Genomic DNA, 13,985 nt, shown 5'->3' with positions numbered 1-13,985 from the left:
GTTGGAGTATAAACCTGCAGAGTCATTTATTCCAGTGTAATTAATCACAGATGTGTCCTTATCTCCTGGTGGACGTGAGGTTGCTGGAAAGGGAAGCCAGTTCCCAGTGACCCTAGGATCCCTTTGTGCTTTAGCTGGCACCAGGGAGAGGAGATGTGCTGCAGGTTCTCACCCTACCTTGGCAAGCAGTAATTAACTTATTGACTCTCAGTAAGCAATTTTTGAAATCAGAATGTAGGCCCTGTTAAATCACTTGGACGTGTTTAAAGGTTGCCATCCTGAATTTCATTCACAACAGCTAAGTGACAGCCCTCCTGTTGACATTAGGCAAACTAGTGGCAATCCAGTGTAGCAATACCCATCACTCAATGTTCAGCACCAGTATACACCAGCAGGCAATCCTGATATTTCCAGGGGACCTCATGGACAGGCTACGTACTGACACTTTTTTCCACTTCAGCTACTAAATATCATGCCATCATAATAAGCAGTAAAAGCAAAACTGTTACAAAGTTTAATGCAATTTATAAGTGACAGGATGCAACCTTCGGTAGTACTGCTGGAGTATTTATAAATTGTAAAATAGATTTTTCCACTAAATAAAAAGAAAATGTTGGGATACTTTTCTTGGTACAGTTCTAATTTTGATCAAGGACCAAAACATTGTAATTTTTGGCCACTTATGAAGACTTGAAATACAAGGATTCATATCTGTGGATAAAAGTGGTATTATTAATTACTTCAAAGAAGGAAAGAGCATCTCAGTGAGTCCCTACTTTTGCCTGTAGAATAAGCTGACTTCTGAGAGCATCAGAAAAAGCACTGCAATTTTCATTATGTCACTGGTGTACCTTTGCCACAAAAGCCATGGTGGTGGCAGAAGAAAAGCCATCTGTATATGAGTGGCATCCCAACTTTGCAGGGAGCTGTGATCAGAGTGATATGCTGTGGTTATCTGAATCTAACATCTCCCGTGTAGGTGCACTATGCTGATATGTCTGAGGAGGGAAGCGGGGCAGGCATCCAGAGCAACCGGAATATTAGGCACCCTCAGCCAGAATTTTATGACAACTCTATCTCCCATCACCTGCTTTGATTTTTTGAAAATGATCTCAAGATCTGAACTGCATAGTCCAGTTCCAGTCATCATGTAGATATTCTTCCCATCTTGCTATTAAGAGAAACTCATTTTCACTCCACAGCTCAACATACAGGGTGCTTGCCACTTCGTTCTGATGCCAGTAAGCTTGTTTGCTTCCTCATGCTCTTGTATTGTATGTAAAGGTCTACATGGAAGCAAAACCAAAGAGAGATTCATCGTAAGAATAGTGTAGCAAGCCAGTCTAGGGAAGTGATCATCCCGCTGTACTCGGCACTGGTGAGGCCGCACCTTGAATACTGTGTCCAGTTCTGGGCCCCGCACTTCCAGAAAGATGTTGAGGTGTTGGAGCGAGTCCAGAGGAGGGTGACCAAGCTGGTGAAGGGTCTGGAGGGTATGACCTATGAGGAACAGATGAGGGAGCGGGGGTTATTTAGCCTGGAGAAGAGGAGGCTCAGAGGTGACCTTATTGCAGTCTACAACTACCTGAAGGGAGGTTGTAGTGGAGTGGGAGTTGGCCTCTTCTCCCAGGCAACTAGCACTAGGACAAGAGGACATAGCCTCAAGCTTTACCAGGGGAGGTTCAGGTTGGACATTAGGAAGAATTTCTTCTCAGGAAGGGTCATTAGACATTGGAACGGGCTGCCCAGGGAGGTGGTGGAGTCACCATCTCTGGATGTGTTTAAGAAAAGACTGGACGTGGCACTTAGTGCCATGGTCTAGTTGACATGGTGGTGTCAGGGCAACGGTTGGACTCGATGATCCCAGAGGTCTCTTCCAACCTGATTGATTCTGTGATTCTGAAACCAAAGAAACATGGAATTGTGAGTGTATGCAGTTTACCTGCTTAGCTTGTTGCTAAGCATCCTTAGCCATTTTATTCATGACACAGGATATACCTTTGAGCTGATTCAGTAGGGCTATTTGTTAAGAAGAATCAAAGGTTTAGGGAGAAGACTGTATTTCCGCTCACCATGGGAAGGTCAGGATTGTCACCTTGAGTTTTTCCTCCTTTCCTACTGAAGGACTTTACTGGTGCATTAGTGTACTCTGACTTATTTTCAAATAGCTGGTAGGTATCTGATTAAATTTCCCTCCTCCCCACCCTCTCCCCCCCAAAGTAAATTGAAGTTAAATAATTCTGAAGGGAAATGCATTCTCAACAGACTGAATAAAATTCTTTTCTCTCCTGGTTTGTTCATTTTCATTCTCTGATCTCTCTGGATATGATTTAATCTGTTTTAATATTATCAGTGCCTTCACAGATAGAATCTGAATTTTTAATATTAAAAAAAAAAGGAAGAAAAAATGTTAAAAATCCTTTTTGATCTTTTTTCAGAAAGGATTGGTATCAGTTTTGGTTTTCTCATTACAGGTTCACTTCAAAAGTTGCTCTGTTACTTTAGAAAAGGTAGAATTTGCATTGATATGATGATTACTAAAATCACCATCTTATCTGATTTGCTTTAAATTCCATACTGCAGTCCTTTTTCCTAATAATCCTTCCACTTTTTAGTATATTCTCTTAGTACTAAAAATGAAGCCAGGTATTGAAAGCATGCTGGTTGAAATTCTCTTAGCAGTCAGACTTTTTATATACATTCATGCTTTACAAGTATTCTTTCAATTGCTCTGCATTAATAACAACTTTTAAAAGGATTTTCCTGATCTTTAATTGTCCGGTCTTATAGTCTTTCTTTCTTTTGCCAGTGACTAATTCAAAAATATGAGCTTACTTTATGTGCAATTTTTAGGTCATCATTAAGCTCTTTGTGAAAGATTGAGTCATATAATGTGTTTTTACAGTGCAGCCCAGATCTCAGTTGGTGTCATAGAATGCCATTATAATACAAATAAAAACATTAATCATTCATGTCATTAGTTGCCACTACTACCTTCTACCTTGATGTATTCCTTAAAAAAAAAATTAAATACAAAATAACCTCCATAATCCATCCAGTCCCTTTTGATTAGCTCATTTAGTCGGTGCAGTCTTTGCTTGCTTCTGCGCTGATAATTTGTCCAGTAAAGCTCAGCTGGGTATCTCTGTTCTTCTTTACTTGTCCTCCCATTTTCCGTCTCTTGTACACTTGTTCTCAAAAGCATTTCTATCCAGGATGCTGTGGCAGTGGCAGAGAATAGAGATGAAAGATTCCATTTCTGTTTTACCTTGCATTCTTATAATACCTCCCCACGTTCTGGCAGTATAACCCTTTGTGGTTGCAACCTGTAGTGTTTCAGATAGCGTATTCCTTTGTGTTTCATTTTCTTTGAATTTCTTCATTCCTTCCATTGTCTGTAGCCTTCATTCCACCTAGTCAATAGGAATCTTGGTATCGATTTAAGTGTGGCCAGAATTTCAACAGAAGCTCTTCTCCTGTTTTTTTTTTAAGACTTTTTCTTTTTTTAATGTAGGCCATTAAATATCCACAGTGTTTTATAGCAAAATAAAAGCACTACCTCCCAAGAGATTTCAGTCTAAGGCCCCATTTTGACAACTCATGCCACTTGCTTGGATCCTGCAGGATCTCCTACATGATGAAGCAAGGTTCAAAGCAAAGAAGGATGTGCTTGAATCACATGGAAATATGTGCTTGATTTAGAGCTGCCTTGCTGAGTAGGGTTGGAGGTAAGGGCCTAATGCTTCATAGAAACAAACTGTAAATGTTGTATGGAAAGGAACAATAAGGGAAGAGAGTATGGCATTGGAGCAAGGAAGGAAAGATGGAGGTTTCACCCAAAAGGCTTTCTGAGTTGGCTGTGCACACGTCATGTGGCTTTCACATCTAAAACTCTTAGGCTTCTTATAAGTGAATGAATAAACCTTGTAAATATGAATATGAATAACCCTATGCAACTATGACTGGTTGAAATACTTATTCCCTTCAGTAGGCACTAGTCTTGTTTCATGTCAGATCACTGGATTTGTCCCAAATGGTGTAGTTTGTGATGATGATAGAGATGTTATAGGGGCAGAAAGAGTTTTGGAAAGGGATAGACAATGTGGGAGGGAAAGATGGATGCACACAGAAAAAGGGAACAGAAATACAGAAGATGAGACTGGACGCAGTAAACAAAGAGAAGGGGCGAGTCACGGCCAGCAGGGGAACATAAGGTATGGCAACAAATGGAGAAGTAAATGTTCCCACCTAAGATATATGAGACCATTTTTTGGTTTGATTGCTGGAAGAGGCTGTGGCTGTTGAAGCCTCCTCATCCACCTCTCTATTCTTTTTCTTCAGCAAAGGAAACCATATTATGCCCCAAACAAATATAGCCCTCTTGGTCTCCTACGAACATTCTAATCTGCAAGATCCCTGGACAATTATTACTTAGAAAGAGGCCCTTCACTTAACAGGACCTGAACCAGAGTTCAGTCACTTTTATGATGTTCCTTTATCTCAGAGTTCCCTTGAGGTTCTTTTTTTGGAGAGGCTTACAAAAATAGTTGTTCCTACTTCTGCTATTTTTAAAACTGAGAACTGAAAAAAGGTCCGCTTAACCATAAATAACAATGAGAACAGCTGGTTAAATGCAGTGCATTGGGGGTGGCTTATAATGTAATCAAGCTGATGAAGAAACCAGCATTCACTTAATCTTTCTTTGAGTTAGTGAGGTGGGGGAGTTGCATGAGGGTTTTTTTTAGGTTTGTTTCTGGATGTCAACACAAGGTCCATAAAGTCTGTTCTGTAATATAAGACATTATATTGGCATTAAAAGAGCAGGTACTGTACATTTGTACCTGCCCTACTGTGTTGTGCTGGCCCGATGTCAGGTTCCTGTTTGTTCAGAAATGACATGGAGGTGAAGTGGTCTTGTTGAGTCCAAGTGATTTATCACATGGCACAGCGCCAGCACTTGCTGTTACACCAAGCTGTCAGTTTCTTTGTTGTAAATTAAACCACGTTTCACAACCTAAAAGATTTTCAAAGCTTATTTTGTAGACAGATTTTCTAGCAATACCTTGCAGGGCAAACTGGGCTCTCTTTAATCAGAGTGTATTTTTTTTTATTTCGAAGTTTTACAAGGAGTGTTCTTCCATTTCCAGAAGTATTAATTGTTGGTATACATACCTCAGACAAGTTACTGTGTAGGTTTCAGTATAAATCCTGAAAATGGAGCATTTTCGGTATCCCCATAATGCTCCTTCTTTCACTCTTCCTCACTGGGTCTCTTAACTGAAAGAAAAAGAAAGGAAAACACAGCTGCTGACACTGAGGTTCAATGTTTTTACAAGACCATAGATTATGATTTGTGCTGTGGTATAAGTATTTTTTATTTTGTCTTTCATCTATGTTGAGGAATCTGCTTATGTATTATGAAAAAATATTTCTTCCTGGGTCACTCAGGTGTAGACCACTGACATTCACTCAGCCTCTTAATAACCCATGCAAGCACTTCGACTAGGACCAGTCCGAGTCAGATGGAAGAGGAAGGGGAATCAACCATCAACCCAGACAAACCTCCTTGTGGTCTCAAACACTGTAGGTCCGAGTAAAGGGAATTTCAGAAATAATATAGTGTAATTTAGAGAGAGGACACTTAGACTTGTTTCTCATTCTTTCTAGTATTCAGGTAGGTGAGACAGGGTAGACAGAAGAGGAAAACATCCTTCTTCCTCTGGTAAGCCTTGTAATGGCTCTCTGCAACACCGAGACCCCTGCGTCAGGATGAGAGCAGAAAAGGCGAGGCTGCTAGTAAAAGGTGACCCCGCTGACTCTGTCTATCGGAGTAAGTTAAGCTGAGTTAGGGCAGGCTTGTCCATAATGTTCAGCCGTAAGAAAGTTGTCTCTCTGGGCCACATAGCATTTTCCCACACAATGTGGGTACAGTTTAGGATTTGGTGCAGGCCAAGTAGTTTCTCCAAAAGCATCTTTTTGGGGAGAGAGAAGGATTACTGCTGCAGGGACACTCAGCATGTTGTGCCAGTTGGTTTCGGGGAACGAGAATGTTCCCTGGCTGGTTTTGATTGCTAGTACAGATGTAGTTGTTGGCAGCAGGGCAAGTTGAGGAATGGAAGCCTTGCAAGCTGACTTCCCATACCACAAAACTATTTGGGAGATAAATCACTGGAGGCACCATTCTCTTGGTCTGTCCAAGAAAGGTGGAATTTGGGGATATAATAGAGAAGTCCTGTGGCTTTCTCCTTTATCATGCCATGTCTTAAGACTATGTCTTAAGGAACCTACAGCCACCCAGGCAGCAAGCATACCAAACAGTAGCCTCCTCTTCTCTGAGGCAGTTGCAGTCATGATTCACCTTCTTTTTGATACCCATGGATTTTTTCCTGTTCTTTTTTTGTTTTAATTAAAAAAAAACAAACACAAACCCCACCCCAGAAAAAAAAAAAAAAAAAAGAAAACCAAAACAAAACAAGGATGCCATTTATTTGTGGCAGACGAGTCATTTTGCACAGCTGTCAAATTCTATGTCTTCATTACAGAAATCTATAATGGCATTCACTTACGTATGCAGCTGATGCGTAGTGGCATGCTTCTCTTTAGGACCCATCCATTGCATTATCTGCAGTCTTCTCCAGGGTGGTATTTCCAACTTTTATGTTTTCCTCCTCTGCCAGTCAATGACAATTGCGTCTGTTTCTCCCTCTGTGGCATGTGAATTGGGTAACAGGGAGGGGCTGCAGGTTTTCAGCTGAAATGTGTGAAAGGCAAATTCTTTTCTGAAAGTAAGCAGTATCATAACCAAAAGACTGAGTGTTTGGTCCCAATTAATTAAAAAAAAAATGTTTCTTCCATTACTCTGCAATCTATCTACCATTTCTCTTATTGATGTCACGTCATTCGCCTACATGCAATTTTAGCCTTGGACTTAATGCTAAGATCTGTTCAGTACATCACCAAATGCCTTTCAGGACTGTTCCCAAAAATATTCTCTTTCCTATCCAAAACTGACCTGGAGACTCTAATTCATTCACTTACAGCATCTAGCCTTGACTACATTCACTTACAGCATCTAGCCTTGGCTTGGAGCCAAATCGATTGGCAGACTCCAGCTTACCCAGAATTCAGCACCAAGGCTTCTGACCCAAACCACACCAACTCTATATCCTCCCTGTGCTATGAATCTATATTTGAAAAGCATGTTATACATTTACTGTAACAGTTTCCTTTACACTGTAATTTTATGGGTGGAATTTTTCTTTTACCCTGCATGTCAACTGTCGTGCTCTTACAGAATTTTTCTCTGCTAAATTGCCATATATTCTACTCTTGCACTTACAGTAACGTAGTGAAAAGCCCTTTTCATCCTGTATCCCTAATTGGTGGAATTTGGAGTGAAATTCTACATTAAATCTGGTTATTTTATCTGCCAGTGACGACTTCTGTTTTTATTTTAACACATTGTGTTTCGATTTCTGTTTTGTTTCTTTTTTATCCTAAGGCATTATAAAACATTTGTTTGCTGATGTTCCTTATTATTGCATGCAAGAAATTAAAAATAATCATGTATGCATGGCAGCTGATAGCATAATAAGCAAAGCAAAAATTGACTACTCATTGTCTCCTGAACCCACAGAGAAATTTCAGACTTCACTCAAATAGCCTGCTTGATAAATGTAATGGAGGGTAAAAGTGTTCTCTCTACCTCTTAATGTACAGATGAGACTATACTTTGGTTCTCATTTATTTCTGCCCTTCTCTGTTAGTATAATTTTCAAATATCCCGTGTCAAATATTCTCCTGCCATGGAGATAATTCTAGTTTTCGCTTTCATCCAATCTTGTATGCAACTTCTGCAGGCATCGTTTAAGGGTTTGTTGTTGTTGTTCCTAGTTTTTCTGGTTGTTTTTACATTTATACTTGATAACAATACCCTATTCTGGTAGCATGTTTTATGGCAACAGAAACTGAAGTTTAAACTTTCGTTTAATATGCTTACTATGAGCTGGCACCTCTAATAAAGTGTATTGTAGTTACGCTGCATTTGTTAAACATTGACACTTGCATATCACTCTAGGCTTAGTTGTTTGGGTCTTTTTAGTTATTAATAACTCAGCAGAAAAACAATTCGATAATAATCCTTTGTCTGAAACATGCCACATAAATTACCAGCTGCAGAATAAGTTGTTAAGAAAGATGCAATTATTTGCATCCTGTAAATTATATTGATAGGAAAAACAATGACAATGTATGGACCATTCCAGAACAATGTGTTTTTTTAAACCCTAGTTTAGTAAGGAAACAGCTTTGTATATGGTCAATGAAAATTTGATATAGCATGGAACTTACCAACAGATGTTTGACAATGAATATTTCATGTTACTTAATAATTCTACTTACCAGTCACAGTTGACAGTGCAGTGCATCCTAGAGTTCAAGGTGCCTTAGGAAGATAGGTATGATCTGTTATTTCATTTTGGAAATTTCTTTCTGGAGCTCAGGAAATAGTCTGAAAACTATGGTCAGCAGTGAGACTGGGAGCAACAGTTTCACTCAGATTCTACAGATACCAGCCCAAAATCTGGGGCCTCTCTTTGGCCAAATCTTACCCATATGAGGAGGAAAAGTGAGTTAACTGGAGAGTTTCTCAGATGATATAAACTCTTCTGGCTTCCCCTTAGGGATGAATATACCATCCTTATGGGCTGTGTGTGGCTGGATCATTTACCCATACAACTTTGATCCTGATCAGGGTTGGGTACATTATCTCTTGTCTACCAATTAGCCAGAGAGCAGGAGTTATGCCAGCTTTAGGTTTCCAGGGTGTCTGTGGGAGAACAAATGAATCTTGATGCAAAATGAATTAACCTACATACAAATGTGAACCGGCAGAACGGATTTATATTGGATTGCCATCTCATAACACACGACTGCAGGATTTTGATGCAGTACAAAAAGATGTGAAGCCACTTACCTGTACTGTCAAACCATGGCCTTGGCTGCTGTTTAGCTCTAATGTAATGCTTGGAAACCTTTTATGCTGGGTGTTACCTGTGGGTGTTTGTAACACTTCATAGCCTAGATTGCTGTGTATATTGAAATTGCTGTATGTACATTGACACTTTATTTGAATACAGAGTAGTGGGATGTTGGTCTTTGATATGTACTAATTTAATACTTTCCTCTGCATTTCCTTTCTTTTATTATCCCTAGCTGCCCATTGCATAAAGTTTCTTTAAATGTCTTTATTTTTAGCATATAGTACTCATAGTATCCTACCTCCTTTAGTTTTTTTAATGCCTGAAAGTTAGGTAAGTGGAGATCCTTTTTCTCCTCGCTTTGTCTACTGCAGTTATGCAAGAAAAACTCTTTGACATCTTCCTAGCTTGTGTTTCCATTGAGGAGAGTTTCTGAAATGATCAGATAATGACTTTTGATAAATCTTAGCATCTGTTCACAGAATGGAAATTAAACACTTTAAAGTTCAAATGTTTTTCAAAATTCAGATGATCTTATTAATACCTATTAGTGGAAAATGGTAGACCAGCTCTTCCTCATATCTTTATGAATCTTTTCTACTTGAATTTCCACTTGCAAACTAAAAACAGATTGTTAATTAAACAAGATTTTCTGAGCACCTGGGTCATCAACACAACAATAGTAATTAAATTCTAGCCTCAGTTTCTGTACACATAATAATAGAGTGCTTTAGCATTTTCATTCTTTTCAATTTAATTGAATAAATATACACAGCATAACCTCCTTGGTACATCCACCCTTAACTCCAAGCAAGTTCTAATAGGCTGAAATTATCACATTTGCTTTTAAAACTTGAACGGATCACAAATGGATCGGATCATCGCAGTAGTTTTGAGGCTTTAGTATAAACTACGTATGAGTAGCTTTAGTATAAACAACATTGAAGTATTAATTTTAAAAGTTACATTTTTTTTCTATGGCTTTAGAAGTTAATTAACCAGCCCTGATAATTGCAAAGAAAATCTTCCAATGTGATTCAAAATGTTGTAGTCTTTCTGAATCTGAAAGCAGCCTGCAACAGTCGTAAAAAAGGGAATAGAAGAACTGTGCTCCTATTCAGGTGAATGAGTTTAGCTTTCAGATATAGAGGTGAAAGACACATAACTGACTGACTAGGCGAGCTCAGCATTTTAGGAAAAACATGTTGTTATGTATAATAAGATCCTCCACATCTGTGACTTGAATGGAGAAGGAGAGCAGCCGTTAATCAACTCGAGGAGAGACCAGATCAGAGGGCATTCCAGCACTCCTGCCACCATTTCTCAATGAAAGAGGGAGGAGGAAGGTGCTGGAAACTGCAGATTTACAGAACAGTGGACATCGTTTCGGCCCAGGAATCAAAAGAGATGAATAGCCGAGAACCTTGTCAAAGAGTTGAAACATTTTTCAGTTTGAGTTCATAGGTCAGCACCACTGCTCACTCAGGAACACAGCCCAGATCATTTGTAGAAAATCTGGATTTCTTGGTTGTCCTTCAGTTAACTGTGCTGGGATCAAAGCAACTTACATCTTGGCCAGGTTGTTTCTAGGAGGGTCACTGTTGTAGAAGGACAATGTTGCTTGTAACTGATGCGAAGAGAGAGAAAAGAGTGTTGGGAGAAAAGGTTCTGATTTAGGTTGAACAAGTAGCTGAAAACTTAAGGATCATAATTATCCTAGATAATTGTCCTAAATATTGATGTCTCACTTCAGACCTAATTCATTAGAGTTGAATGAAGGAAGCCCATTTCACATCTCTTCTTCATCTTATATGCATAAAAAATGTGACTGCTCATATGCATAAACATACGTAGGCCATGGTTACAGGATAGAATGATCTACCAGAGGTGAGCCCATTTATATTAAATAAAAGAGAAGTAGCAGCTGCAGCTACAGAGTACAGCATTATTGTATGGCTTAGCCCTTCCCATCTGCCGACAAATTCCCACTATCAGATAGTCACCCTTCAAAGCAGAGCCTGCTTGTCTTTCACGCTTTCATTTGTAGAGCCTGCTCATCTGTACACAGCTGCCACAGGGGAACATGCATCAGGTTTATGCCTCAAGTGTCATTTCTGTAGTCACACACCTATAGCCACACGCACAAAGGCACATGGCTGCGCAAAGAGTTGTAGCACGCGTCACTGGGAAGCAACTGCATGCGTGGTTTTTAGTACATAGCTGTAAGTTGTGTAGACTAAAGTTATGGAGACAGACTTGAAGGGAGACATCTCCAACATTGATAAAATGTAAGTACAAAAGACACATCATTGGATGGATATTGATGATGTTGTTTCAGTAATGACATCATCCATAGACTCCTAGTGTCTTTGCTTTGCTTCTCTATAGTGATCACAACATAAATTGCTTGTCTTGTTTGACTTCCTTGTTCACCAAAGTTGAGCAGATTGTCGCCGTTTTCAACGCTTCTACCAGACAAAAAGCTTGGGACCATTTCTCGAAAGCCCAGCGAAAGAACATAGACATTTGGCGAAAGCATTCTGAGGTTGGTGATTTTATTATTACTTTCTATCCATCATCTCACAGCTGGATTGACACAGAACGAGTGTGATTGTAGCTGGACGTAGTGTATTCAGCAATATTTATGGCTACTATTTTAGCTGTTAATCAACTGGCCGTTATACAGTCTCATCTACAGTATGAATTGCTCCCATTGCTCTCATTATGATAACAGTCATTAAGTAACACTAAGACAGAGAGCAATGTGTTCTTATTTTTCATGCAACATTTGGGAAATCATTGGAGGATTATGTTTACTATCTAAAATAATGAACTGAAGTAGTGAAATTAGGAATGATATTTTCAACTAAGGATAGAATTAAGAATTATTTCTGAAAAATATCTTTTTAGGAGTCATCGTGATCTGTTTTTAAAAGAAGTATTCTGTAGCACAGATTTTTTTTTCTTGTTGTGCCATCATATGATCATTATAAGATGACTTTGCCTGAAAATAAAATAGGTAATTTCTTTCCTAAGTAATGACTTAAGCATATTAAGTCCAGAATTATGACATACTCCTTCCCATTTGTTTTATGTTTATCTTTGAAAAAGTAGGTACATCACTTGTATTGATTCTAAATATTATGCTTTCAAAAAAACCAATATAAATGTAATCATACTACCACACAGAGTTAGCAAAGTGGGACCATGTATGTGTGACTGTCATAAGCATGAGCAGAGGAAATGGGATTCTAACTCTCCTTGCTGCAAGTGGCAGCAAAGGAAGCACTAGACCTCATCCTGTGTTTTGGTCATCCAGCTTTCGTTTTTAATTCAGTATATACGCTATGAGCCTGTATTTTAAAAAGTAAGTACCACTGTCTTTGTTTTCTTTCTTTCTTCTTCCTTTTTTTTTTAATATGAGCAACTTACATACACTTGGTTTACCTTCATGTAGTACAGAATATTGGTTGTTAGTATCACAGTCCTCTAAATGATTTTTCTCTGTCTCAGAATAAAAACTTTAGAAGGTAAGGTGCACTTATTTAATTATTTTGTAGTACACTTATAAAATAAGTTGTTGTACACTTAGTTTGAGAAATACTAAAGTGCTGTGATATAAATCATTTGGATAACGTTTTAAGTGCCCATTAACTAGTGCTAAATTACAGTTGAATACCAATGGCACTAAATGTAACATCCACATGAATACCAAATGAATTCTTTATTATCAGTGCTATTATGGTGAATACCAAATAACTTGACAATAATGGGACACTTAAAATGTTAGCCTAATTTGTTGGTACAAACTGTATTTTGCATTTTGTTCACAAATATTTTGTTTAAGTAGTGGATAAAGCCTTTGTTTAATTGAAAGTTGGGAAGTTGGGGATTGATGTTTGTTTTATCTTTTAGAGAAGTATGCAAATATGATTTGCTAGTAGGTTATTTCAATTGTATTAAGACCATCCCTTCTAAAACTAACTTTCTGTATAGGGATGTGGTGTGTCATTCATTTGCTGTCTTCTAAATCTTTAATAAACTGAAATGACTTAGAGTTGGACTTGCCAGAAATGTTAATTCGCTACTTGCTTTTTCAAATATTATTGCCTTTCGTTTTCCTGAGAAAAGGGCAACAAAAACAATTCAAAAATATGTGAAGGCTCTTGCTGAACAAATGTATTTTAGAAATGCCTGCTTTTCAGATGTGAAATATAATGGAGATGTACCAAATGGTATCTTTGATTTAAATCATATTTTCTAACCATGACATTATCTGGTAATTTGTTTAATTACCTGATCATCTTCCCTTTTTTTCTGAATTTAAAAAAGCTTTGCTAGAAACCTAAACCCAAAGCAAACATTCATGCACGTAGACATTCTCTGTGGAAGTTTATTGGCTTTGCTGATAATGTAGACATTGATGCATCAAGGACGTTTATCCCCTAAAGAGGGAGTAAACGTAAGCTGATATCTGTTCATATATACAGTATATTTCCCTAGGAAAAAAGTGCAGGTAGCCTTTTCCAAGAAGGAATTAAGAAATGGCTTGCTAATTTCTTCCAGAGGTGCCTCTAATTGCATGAGACACTGGTTGACAATATACCTTTTTAATCATTTTTTTTTAAATTTGAAATTCTTCTTGTGTAAAACGCCCACTAATTAGCCTCCTTGCCTTTGCTGGGATTAATGGACACATAAACATTTATCAGAATATTTGAGATCTGGTGATGAACCAAGGGTAAAGCTCAAGGGAAACGCCTTCCCTTTTTTCACCCAGTCCCTCTCTGACAGCTTATTGTTAATTGCACACAGCAGTGGTCAGACTCCTCAATGCCCTCCTCCTTCCACACAACTCTTCCTTGTTTCAAAGATTTCAAACCACCTCTTTGGGAATTAGGCTCTTTGTCGGCAGAAAAATTAGCTGTCTGCGGGCTGAAAAGGCCTACACTAATCACGGTGCAGCATCCCCGTGTTACACCTGACAGGATTATTAGGACAAAATAG

General features: G+C 38.5%; 1 protein-coding gene across 1 annotated transcript in view; it reads left to right on the top strand.

Annotated features, from left to right (window-relative positions):
• The window catches only part of ENOX1 (ecto-NOX disulfide-thiol exchanger 1), a 391,653-nt gene that overhangs the window by 309,057 nt on the left and 68,611 nt on the right, over nt 1-13,985 (top strand). Inside the window, exon 10 of the mRNA XM_068424932.1 lies at nt 11,417-11,523. Coding sequence (XP_068281033.1) covers nt 11,417-11,523 — 107 coding nt within the window. The remainder of the gene's footprint in view (nt 1-11,416; nt 11,524-13,985) is intronic.

This window comes from Nyctibius grandis, chromosome 2, assembly GCF_013368605.1.
Source record: "Nyctibius grandis isolate bNycGra1 chromosome 2, bNycGra1.pri, whole genome shotgun sequence".
Taxonomy (NCBI): domain Eukaryota; kingdom Metazoa; phylum Chordata; class Aves; order Nyctibiiformes; family Nyctibiidae; genus Nyctibius; species Nyctibius grandis.
The sequence above is the reverse complement of the archived record's forward strand: the minus strand, read 5'-3'. Positions and strand labels throughout refer to the sequence as shown.